This window comes from Corella eumyota, chromosome 7, assembly GCF_963082875.1.
Source record: "Corella eumyota chromosome 7, kaCorEumy4.1, whole genome shotgun sequence".
Taxonomy (NCBI): domain Eukaryota; kingdom Metazoa; phylum Chordata; class Ascidiacea; order Phlebobranchia; family Corellidae; genus Corella; species Corella eumyota.
Window position 1 is genome coordinate 11,619,880 of NC_137496.1, and position 17,770 is coordinate 11,637,649.

Genomic DNA, 17,770 nt, shown 5'->3' on the forward strand with positions numbered 1-17,770 from the left:
GTTGATTTAATATTCTTCTCCTTCTTCCTCTCCCTCGCCTTCTACGGAATCGACTCCGACTTCTTCGTAATCCTTCTCAAGAGCTGCGAGATCCTCACGAGCCTCGGAGAACTCACCTTCTTCCATTCCCTCGCCGACGTACCTGGAATAACGAGGTTGTAGGTTAGCGACAGTTACTACATCAAGTTACCGAGTTAAAGATTAGTTGGACTACTTACCAATGGACGAAAGCACGCTTGGCGTACATAAGATCGAACTTATGATCCAAACGAGCCCAAGCCTCAGCAATGGCGGTGGTGTTGCTCAACATGCACACAGCTCGTTGGACTTTGGCGAGATCACCTCCTGGAACAACAGTTGGTGGCTGGTAGTTGATTCCGACCTTGAATCCAGTTGGGCACCAATCGATGAACTAAAAGTTAAATAGACATTTTAAAACGGAGAAATTTAAGGCGCGATAAGATAGTTAAAGGAAGTATACAGTAAGTAGGAGAAATAAGCAACGCTAGTTTACTTACTTGGATGGTACGTTTGGTCTTGATGGTTGCAATGGCAGCGTTGACGTCCTTGGGGACTACGTCACCACGGTACAACATGCAGCAAGCAATGTACTTGCCGCGACGAGGATCGCACTTGATCATCTGGTTGGCTGGCTCGAAGCAAGCATTGGTGATCTCAGCCACGGAAAGTTGCTCATGGTAAGCCTTCTCAGCGGAGATAACTGGAGCATATGTGGCCAATGGGAAATGGATACGTGGGTATGGCACCAAGTTGGTCTGGAACCCTGCAAAAACGGTACAAGGTTATTCTAAATACAAAATTAAGGTTGTTAAGTTTTTTGTACAGTAATTTTAGGTAAATTTACCGTTCAAATCGACGTTCAAAGCACCATCGAATCTCAACGAGGCGGTGATGGAAGAAACGATTTGAGCCATCAACCTGTTCAAGTTGGTGTAAGTTGGACGCTCAATGTCCAAGTTACAGCAACAAATGTCGTAGATGGCCTCGTTGTCGACCATGAAAGCACAGTCAGAGTGCTCAAGGGTGGTATGGGTGGTCAGGATCGAGTTGTAAGGCTCGACAACAGCGGTGGAGACCTAAATAAATAAAATAACGTAAGTTTTTACCAAAATATTTATACCAATTTAATGTTATTTTTAAAGTTTGATTTTCTTACCTGGGGAGCTGGGTAAATGGCAAACTCAAGCTTGGATTTCTTCCCGTAATCGACGGAGAGTCTCTCCATAAGAAGAGAGGTGAATCCGGATCCGGTGCCTCCTCCGAAGGAGTGGAAGATCAGGAATCCCTGGAGCCCGGTGCACTGGTCAGCGAGTTTTCGGATTCGGTCAAGAACAAGGTCCACAATTTCTTTCCCGACGGTGTAGTGACCACGAGCGTAGTTGTTGGCTGCGTCCTCTTTCCCTGTGATCAATTGCTCGGGGTGGAACAACTGTTGGTAGGTACCTTTTCGAACCTCATCTGGGGAACAAAATTCAATGTTAAACTCTTGTTTTTTACAAAATTTTAGTTTTTTTTTTATTATTATTTTTTTTGACAACTTACCAACGACAGTTGGTTCAAGGTCGACGAACACGGCTCTTGGGACGTGTTTTCCTGCTCCAGTTTCGCTGAAAATGGTGTTGAAAGAGTCGTCTCCTCCTCCGATGGTCTTGTCACTTGGCATCTGGCCGTCAGGTTGGATTCCATGCTCGAGGCAGTACAACTCCCAGCAAGCATTTCCGATCTGAACTCCGGCTTGGCCGACGTGGATTGAGATACATTCACGCTAAAGGTAAAGAAAGGTAATGTAAAACCTTCTAGAACTTTCTCATAACTTAAAGAAGGACGCCTGTGTAAATATTAAACCGCGCAAGCGCTGTTGAAAACCTCTTATCAAGCGCAACGATACACTTCACTGCTTTAAAAGTATGTTAAACAAATATAAGAGAAATATAACTTTAACTGTTGGCGTATATTTAAATAGTTTACTAATTTCGTATTTTCAAATTTAAAACTAAAATTCTCAGATTAAAGTAAAAATTATAACGATTTTAAAAAACGCATGAAGTCATTTAAAGAAAGCTTTTATTATCAATATTTTAACTTAATTTGTGGCCCAATTTATAAGAAATAAACATAGCAGTCTGCCAGGATGTTATAAAATATTATACCTTTACTTTAATATAACTTAATGTAACCCACTATCAAATTTACCCCAAATTATTGACCCACACCCACTCCCTATTTTAAAACAAACATATTAAACTTACATTATAAATATAATGTTTGGTGACCATGCCATAACATACCTAAAATCTTTATGTGAACATTAATACTTTTGGCATGTTTTAAATCATTAAATTAATTTTGTCATTTTTTCCCGTCGCATTGTTGTAATATTAATTGTATATCGAATTTATTATTTACTTTTATCAATGCGCGAAAAACCAAAATAAATAAAAATATAAAATTAACATAAACTTACCATTTTGATGAGTAATTTTTTTATTTTTTATTTTGGTTTAGTTAGTAGTTGAAGTTGAAACGTAAAATAATCGCTGAATAGCTTGTTGACAGTTAGGTGCCTTTTGCTAATTCAAAGTGTGTACCAACCCCATTCGCTATTCTAAACAATAAAAAACAAATATTCTATTGATCGATATTCTAAAGATTCGTTGGGTTGTGATGTCATTATTGGTATTGTTCGCAACAGCGTGTGTTCGTAATACGATATTGTTTGGTTGCACGTGATGTCAGAGAATTGCTGGGGTTAAGCTGTGGGAGGCTTTTAAGTTAATGAAATTACTTTGTCTTTCTGTATTTAATTCCTTAGCTCTTATGGAAAAATATTTATGTTTGTTCTTTTTATGTATTTGTTGAAATTATTTAAAACATATGCCGCCCTATTTGTTAAATGGGCCCTTATAAATATTAGTAAAAAATGATTGGCATTAGTTAAAAACCTAAAATCGCAAAAAAATTGTTTTATTATTAATATTTTATTCGTTTTTAACAAATATTTTATAGTTGGCTGATGATTTAAACAAGAATAGCGGTTTAAAATTGCTTAACCAAATGAATCACAATTTTTTTTGTAAATGTTAAGAATATTATTTTAAAGTAGAATAAATAAACGTTTTTTTGTTTTAATAAAACGACAAATCTTTCAATAAACATCGTTTCCATAACAACTAGTATGTAGGAGTAACAGACTGGATATTGAATTACTTACAAACGTTAATGAAACCACGGGCAAGTAAAAACTGGTTCGGTGTTAAACAAACAAGTTAAATCAACAAACCGAACCACCTTCGTTACTAAGCGGGAAAATTAAATACTTCTATTTAATTTATATTTATTTATCCTCGATGTGGAAAGGTCAACTTTACGGCCTAAACATAGAGTAGCACCAGTTACTCCCACCCAGTCTTAAGTTGCCTTTAACAGTTTGGGATATTATGGATTATGATTGCCCGATAATTATGCTGCTGATTAAGTGCTGGCTTTGTTGGGACCGACGCATTAATTTTTTTCCAAAAACATAATTCATGTTTATTATTAATTGTTAATTAATTAATTTTACCAGTTTAACAATAATTAATTCGTCGAATTTAAGACTGGGCTGGTTTAACGAAGTCACCATTAATAATAAGCAAATAAGAATCTTTTAGCATGAGTATAATACCTAACTGCCCGCACTACGGGCTTTCGTTTTACTTATTGAAATTTAACTGGTTACTATTACAGTGGTTGTCGTAATATAGTTGCAACGAAAATGGACTTTTCGCCAGTTAGAGATATTATTGATTATAAATGCCCTCACGAAAAAAAGTAAAATTTAGAATGAGTTTAATCAGAAAGCGGATTATTTTCTGCGAAAAATGGAGAAGGAGGCAACAAAGAAATATCGGGAAGATTTAAAAGGGCAAGGATACAGTGACGAACAAATTATAAAAATGACCGCAAGTTCTTCTACGACAAAACCGAAAAACGAAACCCAAAAACCTAAAAGTAAACCAACATCAAACTCACATCGAAGCGACCCAAAAACTGTAACTAAACCATCACAAATAACCATAGAAACAGCCCCAATATTAACTCCTACTTCGACGACGGGTCACCCCTACGGAAAATGGCAAACAGTTTCTGAGATTCCAAAACAAGAAACTTTTAATCAAGTTACTCTAAAACCTGCCGCTCCTAAAGAAGAAAAAATAGAGTTTGCAGAGAAGAGAATAATTAATGTTGACTCTAGTTCTGGGCCGACTGCTTTTAAAAAAAGGAAAACCGACTCGAAAGCGAAATACAGATTTTCGAAAAGCGAAAATACTCTTCGAAAGCGAAATACAGATTAAAAATAATTTTTTATGTTAATCTTTTACAGAACATGAAAGGAATTTGTTGGTTCTTAGTTAACATACTTGTTTTTAATATTTTTGTTATGATAAAAAATTCTAAGTGAAATTTTCTGATAAATTATTATTTCCTGTTATAAAATTTTTTTTGATGTTAATTTGTTGGCAAAAACAAAAACATTAAAAGTAATGGTTTTATAAAGAACTTACCACAAGATTTTAAATTGATAATTACTAGTCCATGGCTTGCCCTACAGCATTTGAATTGTTTTGATAACTAATACAGCTCATGATAATATACCCGAGCACCACATATGGTATTTTATTTTGTAGGTCTATTAATTGGACATATGTGCAAAAGGTTTACTATTTTAAATTTATTATTCTTTTTATATTTTTAGGTTATTTAAATATGAAAAAATGTAGTTTTTTATAAATTTAATTAGAAATTCTTCACTTATAAGTGGATGTCTGGCTTCAGAACAAAGATAAAACTTTATTGTTGTTTCTTTCGGAGAGGACAGGCCAGATGACCTCTCAATATGACTGGTCACAAGGTGGCAGTATTGATCGTGTAAGCGAGGAATCCATTAATGAAGAAGCAGAGGCCAGCTATGGGTTGCTTAGCAACCAACGGCGCAGAGTCAGCGAAGGTAAATCAATTTACTTTTTTTATGAAAAATATAAAATTAAAACCTTAAAAGTTGTTAAATTAGAAAAAACTCAAAAATATTTATTTAATTTTTAAAAATAAATTAAAAAAGACAAAATCTTATCTTTCAAGTTATTAAGTATATATTTCAAGAAACAAATGTTGTTTATTTAAGATAAAGATAAGTGCTACTCTGATAAAATAACTTCAACCACAAGCCAGCAGCATTGAGCAAACTAACTCCTTTGTTGTTTTACTTTGCAAAAATTTGTAATTTGTTAAAGATTAAGCTCTGAGTTATGCTTGCTTTGTTAGTTTAGTCACTGTAACTGGTCATAACCTAATATGGTTTAAAGTCCAGTGCTAAAAACTAGTATAAATAAATGCATTAAGAGTAGATTATTTAAAGGTATATAATGTTAAATTAGGTATATTTGTTTGTGTGTGCAATTAATAGATAATGCAACTGCATTTAAATTTTAATTTATAAATACAAAGTCTCACTTTTATTGCAATTTAAAATTAAGACTATTTGTGATAGGTTGTTTAACTGTATATACCTTTAGCTCTTTAAATTTTTTTTTTAATTTATAAAAGTCCTAGCTACTCGTGCCTCTGTTTTCTTATAATATTGCAGTTTATTTTTTGCTGTTTAAGTTTAGATAAATATGTTAAAATAAATCACACTAACTTTTATATTTTCCAGATATGGAATGTATAATTGGAAAGGGATCTCCTGATGAACTTCTTTGTATTGGGTATAAGAAAAATCATTGGAAATATGTACTCAGTGTACTGGCTACCGTAAGTTTTTAAATTATTTTCTAAAATATTTTTTTGGGTGATTTTTGTTAAACTTATTCTGACAAAGATTTTTATTGATAATTGCCAAAGTTAAATAACAACTTGAAGTCCTTTTTTATTACAAGTAGCAAACATTGCAAAAATTTATTTATTTTTCATGCAATTTTTACGGTGTTTGCCTTTTTAATTTTGACATTTTAAATTTTCAAATCAGCTGACTAAGTAGGATCAGTTGTGAAACTATAACATAATAATTTATTACTATTTTACAACAACATTTTATTGCCTATAAACTTACATAACCTATTTATTCTATAAACTTTTTTAGAATACTCAATAATAAATATTTAAATTTTAAATCACAATTAGATACTGTCTGGCGGATTCCTCCTTCTTATATTTTATTGGAGAGAAGATTGGAGATTGAAATGGACGCATACAGTAACAACTTTGAATTGTTCAACTTCTGTCCTCCTGCAAACTACTGACGGTACCAATCAGGTTTGTAGATTTTTGTATGGGTTAAAAGCTCGTCTTATGGTTATGGTTTTAATTGTCATAATATGGTCGCAACTCTCAACTAATATTTGTCTGCGATAACTTACTCATGCATCACAAACGGCAGTTTACAGCTCGAACACATCCTATCTGCACGCTCTTCTTTAATAAAATACAAAAACCTATCCCCTTAAAGTAAAAAAAAGATTGACAGCTTTGTAAAATAAAAAAATTGGCTGCATTGGTTAAATCTTGTAAATTTTATAACTACAATGGATTAATAAGTGGATAGTATTGTTAAATAGATACTTATATTTAATAATATCCCAAACTGGCAAAGTTAACTTGAGACTTGGTTAGGGTAACAATTGTTACTTTATGTTTAGGTGAAGTCAACCTTTCCACATCAGGGATAAAAAGTACATAAAAATATTTTACTTTATTAACTAATGTTACATTTTATTTCAGAAATTTGTTGCTGAAATTAATATAATGTCATCAGAGCTGGCTTTGCTTATCTCCAATGATTATCCAGGATCTGGGTAAATTAATTTAATATTTTATTTATACCAAATCTTAAATTATTGCAAAATACTTTAAAAATAACTTAGTTAGATTATGTTAAAATAACAACACATCTAATACATAAATGTGTTAAGTGTTTTAATTGGGTCAAGTACCGTTAAAGTACTAAATTTTAGGTGGTGTTTTTTGGATAAAACATGTAATTTTTAGGGTAAAATTGTTTAAATTTAGTTTATTTAGGTACTTAGTTTTGCAATTATTTATTAAAATTTAATAAACTTTGTATTATTTAGTGTTGTTGTTTTGCTATTATTAAACAAAAGTTAATTAAATGACACTCTAAAACTTGATTAAACTTATTTATTTTTAAACATGCAGAGACAATTATGGAAGTCAACAGAATGATGAGTTTAAATATTTTCAACATCATTGTTCGAAATATATTTGGAATTTTGAACAAAATGTAAGTGTTGTTAATATATATTTACACAGTTTAAGTGGCCAATTGTCTATCTTTATCCTCAATGTGGGAAGAACAACTTGATGGCCTAAACATTTGCTTTTTATAGTGTTGGATCAATTATATATTGAGTCTTAGTTTTATTGGCTTAGTTAAAAATTAGAAAATTGTTGTTCTGTTATATATTTTATTATCTTTATTCTTGAAAAAAGCCTTGAAACCCGTATTTTAAAATTTCATATTCTTTTGTGTAATATCTGCCATGTATTGTGTGGTTTAAACCATAAGGTTTGTAAGGATAAAACATCTCTTTTACAATTACTTAGAAAGTAAATGAAATTTCTTTAACTTGATGACAGGTTTATAACTAAAAGATATTGTTCTTCTATTGTATATTATTCTCATGTTTTTAATATTTTGGGTCTTTTTTAAACATTTATTTATCCTCGATATGGAAGGTCAACCTTATGACCTGAAAAAGAGTAGCATCAGTTATCCAAAGTAAACTTTGGTAGTTTGGAATATTATTAATTATAATTGTGCGATAATAAATCTGCTGCTAAGTTGACTCAGCAGGAGTTCATATCATTTATTATGCCTTACTTAAAAGCAATACAGCATGGAAGCAGTAGGGATCAAACCCAGAACCTTATGTAGTAAAGCAAGTGTTTTGACTAATATATTACCCTGCTTTAATATTCAAGGAAAAAAATTGGGTGTTTTATTTACCTTTATTTCGATAAAAATTATACTGTGATGTCATAATAATTAATTATTTATATTCCAGACTTTTGTGGAACTCGGTGGTTTGGACAACCAGGTGACTCTGGAACAACTTCATCAGAACTCCACCGGAGGATTAAACTTGAATGAGATTGGAAGAAGAAGTTGTTTGTTTGGGAGTAATCTTATCACTGTCAAGGTAGAGTTTGAGTGGAGTTTATCTTGAGTATTTTTTGAGTTTCATTTTATAGTTATTCTCGATGTGGAAAGGTCGATTTTACTACCAACATCAGTTACTCCGACCCATTCTCGAGTTGCCTGTGGCAGTTTGGGATATTATAGATTATAATTGCCCGATAATTAAGCTGCTGATTGGCTCAGCAGGAGTTTATACTGTTTATAGCACCTTACTCAAGGGCATAAAAAGCAGTGGTAATTAAGCTTATGACCTCATGTAGTGAAGCCAAATGTTCCAACCACTATTCTGGTATTTTGTCTTAAATATAAGAATCTTTACTAACCGACCTTCAGTTAGTTATGTGACCTCGACCTATTTTGGTGCTGTAGTAAATTTAGTTGTTGACTTACCAATATTATTTGTTTAAAAGTCACAAGGTTCTTGGTTGAAAATAATGACAACAAAACGGCAGCAGTGGGATTTAAACTCTAGACCTTGAATTAAAAACCATTTCAAGTTGCCTTTTTAAACTACTACCTGCATTTTAAATTTAAAGGGTCAATTTTTTTTATATATTATTTGCAAACCATAACTAAGTGCGTCACAAAATATTTTTTCTGCAAACAATAACTACTTATACAAATGCTATCTGTTAAATTTTAACTTAAATTTTTCAGATTCCTGGATATTTTATGTTGTTAGTTTCTGAGATTTTGAACCCATTTTACGTTTTCCAACTTTTTGCTGTTATATTCTGGATGTTTGACGATTATTATATTTATGCAACCGCTATTTTTGTTATTTCTATTTTCTCTGCGATTGCATCTCTTATACAGGTAAGCCAGAACATCAATTTGTTCCTATTAAATTTATTGTTTATTTATCTATGATGTGGAAAAGCCGATTTTACGACTAAAACATAGAGTAACATTTGCTACTCCGACCCGGTCTTGTCTTTGGCAGTTTGGGATATTAGAGATTATAATTGCCCGATTATTATGCTGATTAAGTGCTGGCTCAGCAGGAGTTTAAATTGTTTAAGAAACCTTACTTAAGAGCACTACAGCATGAAAGCAGTTTGGTTTAATAATTATTCTGCAAATTAGTTTAAATTCCAACTTTTGGATAACTTTCCTAACTTTAACTTTGTGCAAAATACTCCACAAGTTATTCTGTTGACCTAACTTGAAAATTTGAAATTGAAATTTATAAATAAAGCAACAGAATTAAAATAAAATTAATTTTTAAGGTAAGAACTGAAAGAGTTAACCTCCATAAAATGGTGGAGTATCACAACGAGACAAAAGTTATCGTCCAGCGCCAGGATTCAAACTCACAGTCTGGAGTTCAACAAATTGAGGTCAGTACTTTCACTTTTAACAATAACTTTAAAGTTTTTGTTCTTATATTGTTAAGAACAGAGATTTAAGGATCATTTTTTACTTTTTTTAATAGATGGTTTCATGTTTAAGGACCAACATTTTTAAAATTAAGTTTGTGCCAATTTTGTCATTAAAATCATTTTAGTAATTTTAGTGATTAGTTTTAAATGTGAAAGGAAAAAAGTTTAGTTAGTTAAGCTTTTGTATTTTAAAAATTGCTTCAAAATTTTTTAAAATTTTTTTTATCTTAAGGTTTGGAGCAAAGAATTGGTTCCGGGCGATGTGATTATAGTGCCACCTAATGGAATGTTGTTACCGTGCGATTCTGCTCTTGTGTCAGGTACGACTGCTTTAAGACTAAGTGTTTTAACATTTTTGTGTCGAAAGAAATAATTCCGAAGCACCACAAATGGCAGTTTTTAAAGGCCTCTAATGTAAACATGTCCATTAACCACCCCATATATATACAAAGTTCTTTATTTTTTATATATACGGAATTTTATTTCTACTTGAAGTCTGATATTGTGGTGTGCCGGTCATGGCGATGGATTACGAGCCAATAGGTTTTAGGTTCGAGCCGCACCAATGCCACACTATTCACTCTTAAGCCCAATAGCTTTAACACACCAAAAGGTTTGGGGTTCAAGCTGCACCAATGCCACACTATTTGCCTTGAGCCCGGCATTTACAGCACATTTGTTTTCCAATAATATAAAAACCTATCACCTTTAGAATATATTGGAATATTATCATTGGATAACTTTAACTTACAGGGACTTGTATTGTGAATGAAAGCATGCTGACGGGGGAAAGTGTTCCTGTCACTAAAACACCACTTCCCAGCAGTGAGAGGGAGATGAAGAACTTTTACACCACAGAGGAGCATAAACGTCACACTCTGTTTTGTGGAACCCAAGTCCTTCAAACAAGGTCAGTTTAGTGCTGGTATGTCTAATATTTATAGTCAACACTTGAAATCTTGGGTTTGATTTCTACTGCTGACATGTTGCAGCATCTTTAAGTAAGATTTAAGATCCTTGGTTTGATTCCCACTGCTGGCATGTTGTAACATCCTTAAGTAAGACCTGAGATCCTGGGTTTGATTCTCACTGCTAGCATGTTTTAGCATCCTTAAGTAAGACCTGAGATCCTGAATTTGATTTCCACTGCTAGCATGTTGTAGCATCCTTAAGTAATACCTGAGATCCTGGGTTTGATTTCCACTGCTGGCATGTTGTAGCATTCTTAAGTAAGACCTGAGATCCTGGGTTTGATTTCCACTGCTGGCATGTTGTAGCATTCTTAAGTAAGGCCTGAGATCCTGGGTTTGATTTTCAATGCTGGCATGTTGTAGCATTCTTAAGTAAGGCCTGAGTTCCTGGGTTTGATTTTCAATGCTGGCATGTTGTAGCATTCTTAAGTAATACCTGAGATCCTGGGTTTGATTTTTACTGCTAGATTTTAAAAGATTTTAATGTAATTTCTATCAATAAAATAAACTTAAAAAAACAACAGTAATTTTAACTATAACCCAACAAACTTATCTAAATAAACTTTGGGTATTGGTAATTTTTACTATGTCAATACCTAAATATCGCATTTTAAAAATAAAAATTTACCTTCAGGTTTTATCGGGGTGAATTAGTGAAAGCAGTGGTGGTTCGAACAGGTTATCATACAGCTAAAGGAAGACTGGTTCACAGTATTTTGTATCCGAAACCAGTTGATATGAAGTTACTGAGAGATGCTTACACTTTTGTGTTTATACTTGCTCTTATAGCTATGTGTGGGTTCATATACACTGTTATAATACAGGTATTTAAAACAATTTTTATTTTTTATGATAACAGTTTTTTTTGTTTTTTTTTATTTGACTTAAAATTGGTATTTAATTACTTTTTCTACAGCCCTTTCACATTAACAATCTATATATAATGGAGCTTGGCAGACATATATAAAAATACATTAAAGTTAGAAGCCTATAAAATAAATAAACTGCCATTTGTGGGTAATGAGTAAATTATTGTGGGCAAATATTAGTTGAAAGTTGTGACCATATTACAACAATTAAAATGCAAACCAAAAAGCGGGTTATTGACTAATATTACTTGATAATAATGAGCACAACAACAGTATTTTAAAGCAAGCAACTATGCCGCCAATTTAACCTTTTAGTCTTTACTTACATATATATGTTAACAATGTTTTCTATACAGCATTTGCAAGGGGAGTCTGCTCGAGATATTGCTTTTAATGCAATCGACCTTATTACAATATCCGTGCCTCCTGCCTTACCATTAGCCATGACAATTGGAATCATCTATGCTCAGATGAGGCTCAAGAAACAGAGGATCCACTGCATTAGTCCACAGAGGATTAATATTAGTGGACAGGTGCAATTTTTCCCTTTTTTTCTAAGTTTAATTTAACTGCTGTTATGTTATTTGTTAGGTAGTGTGTTAAACAATGATTAATCCAAACTATAAATATAAGTTGATGCATGGACATTATGTCTACATAAATTTATGGGTTCAATCCTCTTTGCTTCCAAGCTATAGTCCCTTTAAGTAAGGTAATAATATAAGTGGTAAGAACTCTTCCCAAACTCCAAAAACATTTAACAGATTATTTATTGGGCAATTGAAAACTGTTATAACACAAACTACCAAGACAACTTGAGACTGGGTTGGAGTAACAAATGTTACTCTATGTTTAAGTTGTGAAGTCGACCTTACTACATTAAGGATAAATAAATATTAAAAAATATATATTTTTGCCAAACAAGGCTTAAATCTAGACAGAGGTAACAGAAGTATCTTTATCATACACTTTCCAAGTCTAGGTTTAAATCCTCTATAAAATTTAAATATCAGTTTACTAATAACTTGAATGTTTTTAAACAGGTTGACGTCGTGGCATTTGACAAAACAGGAACTTTAACTGAAGATGGATTAGATTTAGCTGAAGTAATTCCAGTTGACCACGAACTACCACAAACTGAAAACAACTGCAAGTTCAAGGAACCAATTCAGGCAGAAAACTTAAAATTTCAACTTGGTTTGGACGATAAGTTGTTGCATGGTATGTTAACTTGTCATACTTTAACTACCATTGATGGGCATCTAACCGGAGACCCTCTGGACCTTAAAATGTTTGAAGCAACAGGATGGAAGCTAGTTGAACCATCAGTAAGTATTAAAAATTCATTTTATAATTTAACGAAATTTTTGTATTTTAATAAAGTTTTAATAAAAAATTGGATTCTAATAATTTTTTTGTTTTTTTTTAACTACAATAAATAATTAATTTATTTTAATAAAAAAGTTATTTATAAGCAGTTTAAGGCAATTTAACTTTGGTGGTTGTTGAACTCTGGACCCCAGGTATTAGTTTTTCATTAAAAAAATAACATGGTAGCACTAGGAAACAAACTCAGGACCTCATGTAGTAGTGTAACTTATACCACTGCACCAAGGATTTAAATAATTTCATTAAACCCAGAGTTTTATTATTAGATTGAAGATGAAAGTAAGTACGATCAACTTCAAACGACCTACGTTCGACCTTCAAATAATTTACTTAAAGACCAAAAATATTTTCCTGATTCTACTGCATCACTGGCGGTAAGTTGAAAATATTTATTTTTTAAAAACACTTAAAAATGTTGTTTAGCCAAACACAAATAAGTTAAGACCTGTGAATTTATAAGATTTAACCTGGCTTAAGCTTACTAGGCTTTTTGTTCTCTTATAAAAATAGTGTTTTTTATGTGAAAAAGTTGACTTTACAGCCTAAACATAGAGTAACATCAGGCAATTGTGCATTTAAATTACCGGAGCAGGCAACTAAATGTAAAAAATGCAGGCCTACTTGACACTATTTAGGTTGAAAAACCAGATTATTTATTTCTTATTCAAATAGAATAGAATATAAATAACATGCATTAATTAAATAACAAAACATATAAGGTAGCATGCACTAATAAAAATAGGTCTAACCCCTCGCAAGCACAAACTATAATGAACTAATTGTTAAACACAAAACACAAAAGAGAACCTAATAGAGAAAGGGAAAAAATCACTGAACCAAATAGAAGAGAACTACAATAGCATACATAAACAAAAGCATAACTTAACATTAAGTTACTACAAGAAAAACTTTCAATCTACAAAAGATAACACAAAATAAACATACAAAATATATTCTTAACAAACTCACTATTTTTTTTTTTTTAAATAAAAGAAAGCATTCCCTTTTGTATCACTGAACTTAATAGCATGCCATGCACCCCATGCTTTGTCAAACAGTCAGCAAGTTGGTCTTTGGTATTAACCCACTTGATTTCGTTAACTTCTTTTCTTGCAATCATTTCTCGAAGTGATCCAACATCAATACGAAGTCTTTTATCAATAACACTTTTTGTGGAATATACAGCATCATATAATGAATGATTATCTGTAATTCCCACAATTGGTAATTTGTCAAACTTAACTTCTCCATAATATAATTCAGAAAACAAAGCATTTATAAATAATGCTGCTTCAATTCCATCTGAAAGAGCTAGGGTTTCTGCAGCCAGAGTACTTCTTGTAACACGCCGAATTCTTTTCGATTGCCAGCTCAACAGATTACAAGTATGGTCTTTACCAACAAGAAAAATCAAATAATCTCCTTGACTTCCTCCATTTCTTAGGTTTGCAAAAGCTGCATCTGTATACACCACAATTTTAAGATCTTTAGTATTTCCCAAATTCCTAAAGGTTAAAAACAGTTCTTTGGATTGAACCTTTCTTATAACTTTGTTGCAAGCAATTAAATCTTTGATTTTTGCATCTTCAAAATTAGTCGACAACATACAGACGTCAAAACTAACATCAGGTCTAGTCTGTCCACTTAACCATAGAAGTTGTCCTATCTTTGAACGCAATTCATCCCTTTCTGCTGATGTTATTGTGTCCTCATTTGTGGTTAAATGGTTTAAATTAATCTGTATTTGTTTGAGACTATCGACATATGATTTCTGTGTCTAAGTTATACCTTGGTTACTTTGAAAGATGTTTAAACCAATATATTTGAACTGATTTTTATTTTCCTCTCCAATTTTAAATGTTTGTCGTAAATTTTTTATTACAGTTTTTTCAAAATTTTCTGTTCCTGACCACAGAAAATCATTCCATACAACTGTTTTCCATTGTGCCAATAAAATAAAGCAGAATCCATTTTCGATATTTTGGCACCTGCTTCAAACATAAAGTTACGGACCTTATTGTACCAAGCCTTCGATGCATCAGCTAAACCGTAAACACATTTTTGAAGCTTCCAAACAATGTCTTTGGGACAGTTTGACTCTATCGGTGGTTTCAGTAAAATCTCTCGTTCAACTAAATCACCTTGTAAAAATGCTGTTTTTATATCAATGCTTTTTACTTGCCAATTCTTTTGTAATGACAGGGAAATAATCATTCTTAGAGCATCTTTAGAGCAAGTAGGAGATTCCTTTATTAGTTTTTCCTTATTTAGTTCTTCAAAGCCTCTAGCCACAAGGCGAGCTTTTGCAATCTTTTGATCGTCTTTTTCTTTTATTGAACAAATCCAACGCACTGATATACAGTGTTGGCCTGTATGTTTTACTTCTTTATAAACACCATTTGCTTTCCAGCTATTCAATTCAGCTATTTTTGCATCATAAAATAAGTCACTGGATACTTCTTGGATCTCTTCAGTTTGTGTTTCAGACCTCATTACTTTAAAATTTTGGACCTTGTCAAAATTTATCCATGTATTTGTGTTTCTTAGATCTTCAGGTTCAATAAATTTAACATTATAAGCATTTTTGTATCGTCCAGTTGCTTTACCTGCTCTATTTAGAATTGAAGTTGTACATTCTATACCATGTTCATTATTAAATTGAACTGTTTGGCCGGTAAAAAGCTTTAATTTTAGAGGTTGAATTGCTAAATGAGAAGGATCTTCTACTTGGTTAGGCTTTTCTAATTCTTCTTCGGATGACGATTCCTCGATTGGAATTTGTTTTTTAGAACAAGGCTTTGTAATAATATCATTATCATTTTGAGTCTTGGGTTGAATTCTTAAAGGAGTTATTTCTTCTTGATCATCTAAATTACTTTGATTTTCATTTACGCGCTGAACCCTACAGGTGTGTGCTTTTATGTATTGCCCACCATGTCTTATGAAAACAATAGGGCCATCTTGACCCAAAACATTTGCAGGACCTTTCCAAACATTAACATCCTCCCGCTTGTAGTACACTTTCTCTCCAATAAGAAAAGTTTCTCCATTTCTTCTTGTTTGTTTTCTTAATGCCCTTCTAATCTTCTCTGAAGATTCTGTTTCAATAAATGCCCTTCTGGCACTATGTAACGCTGATATGTGTGCATCTACTGTCATACTTTGTGTTTTACCCTCTAAAGCTGGAAGCTTGTCGTCAATAGTGGAGGGTAAATTACTATTTTGTCCAAAAACCAATTGATTCGCACTAAATCCATAACTATTAATCATTGCATTTTTAGCGCTTAATGACCACGCCAAAGCTATATCCCAATTACATTTAACATCACTTTTGGTCTTTAGTAAGGTTTCAGTCAAAACTGCATTGTGTCTTTCACAAAGTCCATTACTCCAAGGAGAATAAGACGGGGTTGTAAGAACAGAAATATTAAAATTTCCACACAAATCATGAAACTCTTCATTATTTAATTCTCTTCCATTATCACATAAAACATTACGGGGAGCACCAAACAAACTAATCCAATGTTTCAGAAAGTTGTTAGCAATAACAGTGGAAGTCTTGTTGCGTATAATTACAGCATTACTATAACGAGTAAACATATCTATCATATGGAAAAACCATAAATTTGGTTCTAGCTCATGTAAGTTCATTGCTACTGTTTCGTTAAACTGTTGAGCCCATGGTAACCCCACAACAGGTCTCGGAACATTTTTCTTGTGTCTTAAACAAATATCACATTTTGAAATTTCTTCTTTAATAACAATCGAAAGCTCTTTGGTTAATGCATTTGCATTTTCAAGTAGTCGTTCCAAGTTTGTGGCTGAAGCATGGCCAAATTGTTTGTGAAGCTTTTGAACAACTTTCTTTTGTTCAGGAGGCGACATATCTTTGGACAACAGAATTTCTTCTCTTGGTTTTGTCAATACCTTGTTCTTAGGAGTAATATCTATACAATAATGGCCATTGGTGGAAAAAAACACATTAATATTTTTACCGAACATCTCTATTTTATCATTTTTAAGGTCAATCTTTGAATTAGCTTTCTTTAAAGAGGATTTGCTGAGAAATAGAGGCAAATCTTCTTTTATAATTTCTACATCAATGAAGCAAAATTTGTCACCAATACTTGCAGGAATGCGTGATTTTTTAAATGAAACTACTTGTCTTCCATCACCAAAACGAAAACTAGTACAACTTGCAGCACTTAAAATCTTGTTTCTCATCTCTTTACTTAAGTGATCAATATAATTTGTGTACCACTTGATACCACAAACTGTTTTAGTACATGCTGTATCTAGGACAGCAGATCCCATTGTTTCACACATAAATATTTCGCTTGCACTCGAAATTTTACTGAAGAGGACAACACTGACATCTTCAACTTCCTTAATTGAAGCAGGAAATTTTTCTTTATAAGGTCTTGTGTTATGAGGACACTTGGCTGCCCAATGCATAATAGAATCGCAGATAACACACCTTGTAATGTTTCCAAATTTATCTAATTTATTAAAATTCTTTTTTGGATCAAAATATTTCGACTTTTTATAATCTCGATTTCGAAATCTTTCTTTAGAGTAAAAGGCTTCTTGCTTTATTGTCATAGTAGAAGTAGATTGATATGAATTTTCAAATATTCGTTTCAGTGCAGACTTAATACTAACAAATTTGAGATCGCTAGCCATTGTTAGAACCAACCTTCGTTCATTGTCATTTACATTGGCTCCATCAATTAATTTAAATCCTAACACAGAATCAGGTAAAACCATTTCATTTGAAGACATTTTATGGTACAAATGTTCGAATTCCAAAATGTAATCACTCATAGATAAATGTTCAGGTTTTACGTAATCATTAAATGCCCGATAAGAACCATACGCATCATCTACTTTTTCACTTTTGAAAGCAGAATCTAATTTAACAAGAATTTTTTCTAGACCATCGGT

General features: G+C 32.4%; 2 protein-coding genes across 3 annotated transcripts in view; one reads left to right on the plus strand and one right to left on the minus strand.

The window, feature by feature from the left end:
* LOC145759375 (tubulin alpha-1A chain-like) lies at positions 1–2,635 on the minus strand. The gene is made up of 7 exons (XM_082573190.1): positions 2,486–2,635; positions 1,564–1,786; positions 1,178–1,479; positions 866–1,097; positions 519–784; positions 219–412; positions 1–142 (listed from the first exon to the last, which is right to left on the minus strand). Exons 1-7 carry the CDS (start codon positions 2,486–2,488, stop codon positions 7–9), a joined length of 1,356 nt encoding a protein of 451 aa, XP_082429316.1. The 5' UTR covers positions 2,489–2,635; the 3' UTR covers positions 1–6.
* LOC145759369 (polyamine-transporting ATPase 13A3-like) overlaps positions 1,781–17,770 on the plus strand; it is a 17,092-nt gene continuing 1,102 nt past the window's right edge. For both annotated transcript variants that reach the window (XR_014286523.1, XM_082573185.1), the window contains exons 1-14: positions 1,781–5,008; positions 5,714–5,811; positions 6,181–6,312; positions 6,778–6,851; positions 7,213–7,297; positions 8,082–8,216; positions 8,873–9,031; positions 9,445–9,555; positions 9,830–9,917; positions 10,351–10,507; positions 11,203–11,392; positions 11,794–11,970; positions 12,481–12,765; positions 13,093–13,200. Coding sequence is in view for 1 of the 2 variants with exons in the window: in XM_082573185.1 (XP_082429311.1) it covers positions 4,885–5,008; positions 5,714–5,811; positions 6,181–6,312; positions 6,778–6,851; positions 7,213–7,297; positions 8,082–8,216; positions 8,873–9,031; positions 9,445–9,555; positions 9,830–9,917; positions 10,351–10,507; positions 11,203–11,392; positions 11,794–11,970; positions 12,481–12,765; positions 13,093–13,200 (1,923 nt within the window). In the remaining variant the exon portion in view is untranslated. The remainder of the gene's footprint in view (positions 5,009–5,713; positions 5,812–6,180; positions 6,313–6,777; positions 6,852–7,212; positions 7,298–8,081; positions 8,217–8,872; positions 9,032–9,444; positions 9,556–9,829; positions 9,918–10,350; positions 10,508–11,202; positions 11,393–11,793; positions 11,971–12,480; positions 12,766–13,092; positions 13,201–17,770) is intronic.

Excerpts from the sequence above, each read along its gene's own strand:
- LOC145759375 (XM_082573190.1), bottom strand. Across the intron at positions 1,098-1,177 it reads CCATTTACCCAGCTCCCCAG|GTCTCCACCGCTGTTGTCGA; the intron begins GTAAGAAAATCA and ends TTATTTATTTAG. Across the intron at positions 143-218 it reads AAGCGTGCTTTCGTCCATTG|GTACGTCGGCGAGGGAATGG; the intron begins GTAAGTAGTCCA and ends TCGTTATTCCAG.